This window comes from Aethina tumida, chromosome 4, assembly GCF_024364675.1.
Source record: "Aethina tumida isolate Nest 87 chromosome 4, icAetTumi1.1, whole genome shotgun sequence".
Taxonomy (NCBI): domain Eukaryota; kingdom Metazoa; phylum Arthropoda; class Insecta; order Coleoptera; family Nitidulidae; genus Aethina; species Aethina tumida.
The window spans coordinates 6,723,812-6,732,860 of NC_065438.1; the positions used below are offsets into that span (position 1 = coordinate 6,723,812).

General features: G+C 25.6%; 1 protein-coding gene across 1 annotated transcript in view; it reads right to left on the minus strand.

Annotated features, from left to right (window-relative positions):
• LOC109605748 (division abnormally delayed protein) overlaps positions 1-7,589 on the minus strand; it is a 346,188-nt gene extending 338,599 nt beyond the window's left edge. The window contains exon 1 of the mRNA XM_049966562.1: positions 7,256-7,589. Coding sequence (XP_049822519.1) covers positions 7,256-7,442 — 187 coding nt within the window. The 5' untranslated portion in view covers positions 7,443-7,589. The remainder of the gene's footprint in view (positions 1-7,255) is intronic.
• Positions 7,590-9,049: the final 1,460 nt, after the last annotated feature.

Genomic DNA, 9,049 nt, shown 5'->3' on the forward strand with positions numbered 1-9,049 from the left:
TTCTTTTATAAAATTTGTTGAATATGTAATATTTGAATTTTAAGATATTTAAGTAATGAAAATCCTGAAAATACTAAATAATATTTATATCTCTTACTTATTAAAATAATTATTAAAAAATTTAATATTTTTTTAAGCAATGTTTATAATAATATGAAAATACAAAAAAAATATTTAATTGATGATTCAAAATTAAAAAAAATATTCACAAAACAAATAAAAAATTAATTAAAATATTCTTTTATAAAATCTTATTAAATATTTACAGTTTTATTTATAATGTTCTTAATAATATTTTAAATATTGTATTAAATCGGATACCAATATATTGTAATGACAATTATAAACAATTAATTAAATCAAAAATCATTAAAATACAAATAAATGTTTATCTCTGTTACTGATTAAAGTAATAATGAAATTAAATAATTTTAAGCAATGTTTGAAATAATCTGAAAATAATAATAAAATATATATTTTAATTGATGACTCAATTCAGATAAAAACATTTGATTTATATTTTTAATTGATTAATAAAAACTATTCACAAAATAAATAAATATTCAATTAATTCCTTATTAACTGAATTATTTAATTATTAAATATATGAATTTGAATTGTTAGATAATTAGTTAATTAATAATACTTTAAATATTTAAATCAGTACAGAAATATTATATTAAATTAACGAAAAATCATTAAATTTAATATTTTTAAGAAAGGTTTAGAACGTGGGAATTTTAAAAAATAATCGAGTATATCCATCAGGTTTTATAATATAAATAAAATAAAAGCGTTTATTTATATATATAAAAATAAACGTTATATACACAACATGACTTTAAACCTAAGAAACATGAAAATTCGTATAATAATATATAATTATTAATGATTTAAAACCACCATAATTAATTCTTAATTGTTAATGCTTTCTAAGAAAAAAAAAAACAATTAATATAAATTTTAAATTTGTAAAATCTGCATCTTAATTTTCATAAATTAATAGATATCATAATACTCATATTAATTAATTTATTGAAATAACCACAATTATTAAATTTTATAAAATACTAGAAATGGATAGAACTTGATTTTAAAACAGTTTTTGCTCATAAAAAACGTCAATAAAGATTCTATAATTATCTTGTTAAATATTTACAAGTTGTGATGTTTAATTAACAAAATTAGACACTAGACTAAACTTAAGTTTGACCTGCCTGAAATGAAAGTCAACCCTTGTCGGTTTAATTGCTTAATTACAATCAAATAAGTGATTTCCCAGATTAATACGAAATCGATCGTAAATAAGACAAGGCTTAAAAGTGTGTAGGAAAAAACGCATCGGCGATAAATAGTTTTATCTGACTTTGTGTCTGGGTTTTGTTTGCGTGGTGAAGACAGAACGGGTTTTCACTGGGGGGGCAACACCTCGATCTTGAACATCAAAAGAATTCGCTCTCGTATTCTCCGAAAGATAGGTAGATTATGATTCATCAACAATGTGAAATTTATATGTGTGCAGGGAATGGGGGGTGGGCGGGGTTGATCAAGGGATTCGGAACGCGGGACCATTAATAATGACCCGGATTTTTTCTGGGGATGAACAAGGATACACGGGGATTCGAATCGGTCCGAAGTAATTGATTTTCAAACAAGGGCGAGGCGAGAATTTCGCAGGTCATATACTTGAATGAATTTTTAATGTTTTAATCAGAATTTGAGCAATTTTACGAGTTTTAAATTCATGTGCTTATTTAAAAAGTTGCTTTGTACAAAAAGTACCTTTATAAAATTAATTTTATACGGTTTTTATCGTTTTTTATTCTATTTTATTTGTCCAGTATAAAAAGTTTAATCATTTTTATTAATAAATAATAATTAAAATACACCACAAAAGCAAATTTTTACAAATAAATTATGCCTTTAAAACAAAAGCCATAAAATTCCACGATTTGCAAAACATTATTTTTACATTTCATAATTTAAACATGAACAAATTAGCAAAATTAAAATGACACCTTTAATAGAAAATGTCTAAAGGTCACTTGGTTACTGCATAAACACTGAATAATTTATAAATTTTAATAATTTGTAACTTTATCTTTGTCAAATTACAGAGAAGTTCATAAAAACATTGAATATAAATGTTGACACACTATTTAAAAAAAAAAATCATTTTTATGAAACTGAATAGGTGTGAAACCTATCGCATACCTAAATGTTTTTTTAAAGGTCGTGCTGATTGGTTTAATCCAAATTTGGATCGTAACCTTCACAATAACATTGTATTTGATATTCCATTGATAAAATGAATTTAAATTGCTTATTTGAATAATTACAAAAGCTGCATCTGGCAATATCTTAAAATTCAATAATGCTAAATTAAATTACGTTATTCATATAGATAAAAAAATAAATAAATAACATAGTAGTTCAATTTGAAGATAAAATAAATATATAATATCAGCGAAGTTATATCTAATTGAACGTCAAATCCAAATAAGCTGAATATACGTTTTAATTTAAGGTCACTGTGGATTTTCTTTAAATAGTTGTCCAACAATTTATTATTTTCTAACTTTCTCTAATTTTTGATAGTAGTCGAAAATGTAAAAATAATAAGATAATTAATATATGTCTACATACAACTAAGTACACTCTTAATTAGTTATGCATTTGTTTATATATTTATTATATATTTTCTAAATTTAAGCCATTTTAAAAAAATTGGCGCCCAACATATTTGTTTTTATAGTTTATATTTCATTTATATTATACAGTATAATTTAAAAAACTTTCGTTATAAGCTTTTCTAATAAAAGGAGTTTAAATAAATAATTTACCTTTTAATTTTGAAGATGTTGGCGCCCAACTATTATTATGTAAACTTTCCCCAATTTTTGGATATTGATAATTAATAAATGTCAAGCAACAAATCATTTGACTTAATTAGTAATTAGTTATACATATGTTTTTCTGCTTTACTACATATTTTCTAAAATTAAGTTGGGCGCCATTATTAATTAATTGGCGCCCAACATATTATTTTTTTGTAGTTTACAGTCCATCTATATTAATTAAATGATATAAATATTCGTTATAAGCTTTTCAATAAAAGGAGTTCAAATAATTAATAATTTGTTGATTTAAGGTCATATTTATCTTTTAATTTAAAACTTGTTGGCTCCAACGATTAATTATTTTGTATTTAAACTTTCCTCAAATGTTAGAAGTACTCGAAATTGTAAAGATTACTAATAAATGTGAACACACAATTCATTTTAGTTCTATTGTAATGAATTATGCATTTGTTTTATTGCGTTTTATATTTTTTCTAAATTTAAGTTGGGCGCCATCTTCAATTTATTGGCGCCCAACAAATTATTTTGTGATAATTAAATTCAATTTATATAAATTATAACATATTTATCTATAAAAATTTTATTGCATATTTGATTAATTACCAAAGTTGCATCTCGCAATATCTTAAAATTCAATAAATCTAAATTAAAATTATTATTCATGCGATTAAAAATAAATAAAAAGCAGCGGTTCAATTTAAAGATAAAATAAATATGTAATATCGGCAAAATTGTATCTAATCGAACGTCAAAAAATCAAACAGGCTGAATTTACGTTTTTCCCCAATAAATCTCCGTGTGATTTATGTATTTAAAAAAAATTGGATTATTTACAATCAGTTGTTTATATTTTTATTCAAATAAGCAAAGATAAACACTAATTGAATATATTACATAAACAACAGATAATAATCCCAGCCTGTAACCCCATTAAAGACGGCAAAAATAAAACTGATTTCTTAATCGATGTCACAAAAATACAGTTTGTTTATGTACCGATTAAATTTCACACAAACACATTCCTGAAGGAAAATAAAAACTGACCTATCTGTAACGTTTATCTTATTGAGTTTATCTGCGGGACGGTTTTTTGGTGAATCAGTGATACCTGTCCGAGTCACAATTGACCGAATGGGCCCAGTCACCGTTCTCGGGAGCCTTCATTGTTTGTTGTTTCGTTTGAACAACCGAAGAATTTGTTCCCATTGAATGGTGTATTGCGTAAATGATGGGCATTAATTTCTAATTGTTCGAATATTCTAATGCACATTAAAAAAATATACATATTTAAAAATTTGAAAAAGGATTCACCACCAATTAATTTTTTTAAATTGTCGTTTAGAAATTACATAAATAATTTAAAATTATCTCACCTCTTTTTGTATCGTTTTGTTCAGAGGTTACGAAATAATATTTACTCTGGAATTATTTTATCTACATAAATATTTATCATTTCATACATTGTTATTATATAAAGAAGAAAATATCTTTTTTTATTACTGAATATTTTTTAAACAAATATTAAATAAAGCAGTTTTATGTCTATGATGAAATATATATCACAATTAAATACAACAGTTGAAAAAAATTCCAATCAGATTTTGAGATAAGATATCAATGCTGTTAATAACATGTGATTAAAATTTAATTATTACAGGATATATTTGAAGTGCCCGTGTCTGTGGTTTATTATTCAATAAATTAAATAAAGTGAAACTTAAATAACGTAAATAAAAATATCAGTTGATGTTTGCTTATTTTTTCAAGTTTTTATTTTATTTAGGTTACGTTGGCTTTGGGCCAAACAAAACAGCCTAATAAAATAATTGGATAGAATATAAATAAATCTTTTAAATGGCACAATAAAATGACAAAGTTTTGTACTTCTAATAGAAATAAATAATATTTATTATAAATAGTTTTGCGAACTAAAAAACTTGAATCGGCCTAATAAATTTGAGGTCAGTTTAGTTCTAAATCACGTCTCTTGTGCCAACTGAAATGTCAAATGGCCTTTTGGATAAAGCACCTCAAAATTACACAGAAAATCTACAGGTAAGAAAAGCATGAGAACTTATTATGATTTATGACCTGCTAAGAATGTGTCCAATTCTACAACCACTCAAAAATTATATAAAATAATTAAAACTTTATCCATTAGTGTAATTAATGATATAAGTAACATTTATAAATAAAAAATACAGATAAGATTTGTGAATTTTATTAATCGACCCTTTAATGCCAATTTGTTATAAAGACCGATTAGATTCGACGAGCAATCACACAAACAACCGATAAACACAGCCTATAACCTCGTTATTTCCAACACAAATCTACAACAAACCCATCATCAACACTTGCGTGTCCCACGAGAAACTAAATCAATAGTACCGAGTCACTGCAATTAATTAGTGCTTTAAGATCATTTTTCTATAATTAGTGGTTTTATTCATCCTTTTCATTAATAACTTTACTCAATTTTTATATAGTATTCATCATAGTCAATGGTGCAGGTATGATATCATGTAGTACTGTCAGTAATTTGTTATTTTACTTGTTGTATTTGTTTCAAGTATTAAATAGATTTACTAAATTTAAGTTGGGCCCCAATAATTTTTTATTTTGTAGTGCACATTCCATTTATATCAGTTGCATCATATAAAAAGTATAAATTTTTCAATAAAAGGAGTTCAAATAAATAATAATTAGTTGATTTAAGGTCAGACTTATCTTTTAATTTTGAACTTATTGGCGCCCAACAATTTATTATTTTGTATCTCAACTTTCCTCAAATTTTGGTAGTACTAAAAATTTTTAAGATTGCTGATAAATGTCATTCGACTCTAATTCTAATTAGTTATGCACTTGTCTTTTTGCTTTATTACATATTTTCTAAATTTAAGTTGGACGCCTCTTTAAACAAATTAGTTTTTGTAGTTTATATTCCATTTATATTAATTGTATTATATAAATAGCTTTCTTCAAAAGATTGTTCTATAAAAGGAGTTCAAATAAATAATAATTAGTTGATTTATGCTCAGAATTATCTTTTAATTATGAAATTGTTAATGCCCAACAATTTATTATTGTGTATCTCAACTTTCCTCAAATTTTGGTAGTACTAAAAATTTTGAAGATTGCTGATCAATGTCAACATACAACTCATTTGACTCTAATTCTAATTAGTTATGCATTTGTTTTTTTGCTTTATTGCATATTTTCTTAATTTAAGTTGGGCGCCACTTTAAACAATTTTTTTTTGTAGTTTATATTCCATTTATTTTAATTATATTATATAAAAAGCTTTAAAATATTTTTTTATAAAAGGAATTTAAATAAATAATAATTAGTTGATTTATGCTCAGAATTCTTTTAATTTAGAAATTGTTGGCGCCCAACAATTTATTATTTTGTATCTCAACTTTCCTCAAATTTTGGTAGTACTAAAAATTTTGAAGATTATTGATAAATGTCAACATATAATTCATTTGACTCTAATTCTAATTAGTTATGCCCTTGTTTTTTTCTTTATTACATATTTTCTAAATTTACGTTGGGCGCCATTTTAAACAAATTAGTTTTTGTAGTTTATATTCCATTTATATTAATTATAATATATAAAAAAGTTTTCTTTAAAAGATTTTTCTGTAAAAGGAGTTCAAATAAATACTAATTAGTTGATTTATGCTCAGAATTAACTTTTAATTTTGAACTTGTTGGCGCCCAACATTTTATTTTGTTTTCATTTTAACTTTCGCTAATTTTTGTTGGTGCTCGAAATTGTAAACATTTTTAATAAATGTCTACATACAATTCATTTGACTTGTATTAGAATTAAATATGAATTTATTTTTTGATTTATTATATATTTTCTAAATTTAAGTTGGGCGCCATTTTTAACTTATTGGCGCCCAACAAATTATTTTTATTTAGTTTATACTCCTTTTATTTATGCTGTTGATTCTGTATTTTTCATTAAAAAAACTATAAATAAATAGCAATTTGATGGTTTATGCAGGAATATTTGCTAATTTGTATGGGACTTACTTAATCTTAGTATATTTGTTTTCTTTAATGATTCTATAATTTTAACAATTTTTTTATACTTTGTCAATATTCAACAATAAGACAAATAAAACTCCGACCTTTCCTGGTTACTTTATTGGTTTATATCCTTAAGGTAGTACCTTACATTAAAATATAAATTCAACAGTAGGTACCAAATAACAGGTGCATTAATATGATTAAAATAAAAGTAAATTGTTGAAGATCAGTTAACAATTTGGTCGTTGGTTAGTGTTGAAACAAGAACTGAATCGGTGGTACCTGTTCAGTTCCCTGAACAATAGTTTCCGCATAGTCACCCGCATATTGGAAGAGTCCGGTTCCTTTACCTTTTTGAGTGTCGCGCTGCCGCGGCTCCTCCACGTTCCTCTGCCTGAAGAACGGCCTGACACTGTCGCAGCTCCCGTTTAATCCGTTCGGGTTGCGTTTCGAACGTGCCAAATTCACATTTTTGCCGGACACTTCACCAAACACCAACAGAACGCACGCAACAACGACGAAGATTGACCGCGACATCGTGGTGTGCCGACCTGTTTCAGCTGACACGCGTTTTACGGGGACTGAAAAAAAGGGGAGATACGCGAGAGCCGGCTCGTTTTACGTGAATGCTAACCACTCGTACGTTTCAGCGGCGTACACGCGACACCATCGCTTCAGAACGACTGGATGCGATCGCGATCTGGCGTACGGTCTACGGTGCGGCTGAACAGATGGACGGCGGTGCGTGCGCACCTTACCTGAAAAATAAAACAAGTGGACGGCCGGCGAGGACCTGTGGAGATCGTCGCCGTGGACACCGGACCTCGGGGTCCATCTCTCGGTGGGACAGCGCGAAAACGGTCGTGCGGGTTTGAATTTCGCCGTTTCTGGGCATGCCATAAAATTATTTATTTATTCAATCTTGTCAATTTATATTAAAAGGTAATAAAATTATAGTTGGGCGCCAATAAAATTGTTGGCGCCCAACGTATTATCATAAAATATTTTAAATCTTGTTTATTTTATATAATTTCTTCATTTTTATTATAAAAAAGTCTGTTTACTGTATTTTCTAAAATTTAAATGTCTAATATCAACTTCAAGCAATTAATTATGATTACATTAAAAATAACATAAATTAATATATTCATTATTATTAAGAAATTGGTATATTAGAGATCACGAACTATTATTTTGTTAATGTAAACTGTAGGGTTACTATTTAATTACAACAAAATTTTTTTCTAAAATTACAGTACTGTACAATCTACTATTTTATAAATTTAAAGTGAATTTTGGTCCAACAATATTATTGGCGCCCAACTTAATATCATAAAATATTTAAAGTTTTGTTAATTTTATATAATTTATTAATTTTTATTACAAAAAAAAAATTGTTACAATATTTTTAAATTTTATAATGGAATCGTTGGTTAATTTCAACTTTGTAAACTTAAAATGAATCCCAATTTATACCCTTAATTTTTGAGAATTTATTATTTATTAATTATGTGACAAATAATATAATATATCGTTGTTTAATTTCAACTTTGTAAATTTAAGTTGAATCCCAATTTATATCCATAACTTTGCTGATATTTGAGAATTGATATTTTATTAAAATGTGACAAATTCAATTAATTATGATTGGATTAAGAACAATATAAAATATTATATTTGATATTTTTAAACAATTTCTATATTCTTGCTCAGCAAACTATTATTTAATATATCTCATTTTGTTAATTTAAACTGTACTGCCACTATTTAATTACAATTAAAAACTGTTTCTAAAATTAAAGTATAAATTAGTTTTGTAAAATTTAAGGTGATTTTTGGTATCTAAACATTGGCGCCCAACTTAATATTATAAAATATTTAAAATCTTCTTAATTTTATATAATTTCCTTATTTTTATTACAAAAAAGTCCATTAAATTTGTAAAGAAATCGTTTAATTTCAACTTTGCAAATTTAAGTTGCATCCCAATTTATAACATAACTTTGCTGATATTTGAGAATTGAGGTGATTTTTGGCGCCGATCAATTTTATTAGCGGCCAAGCAAATATCATAAAATATTTAAAGTCTTGTTAATTTTATATAATTTCCTTATTTTTATTACAATAAAGTTCTTTCAATATAT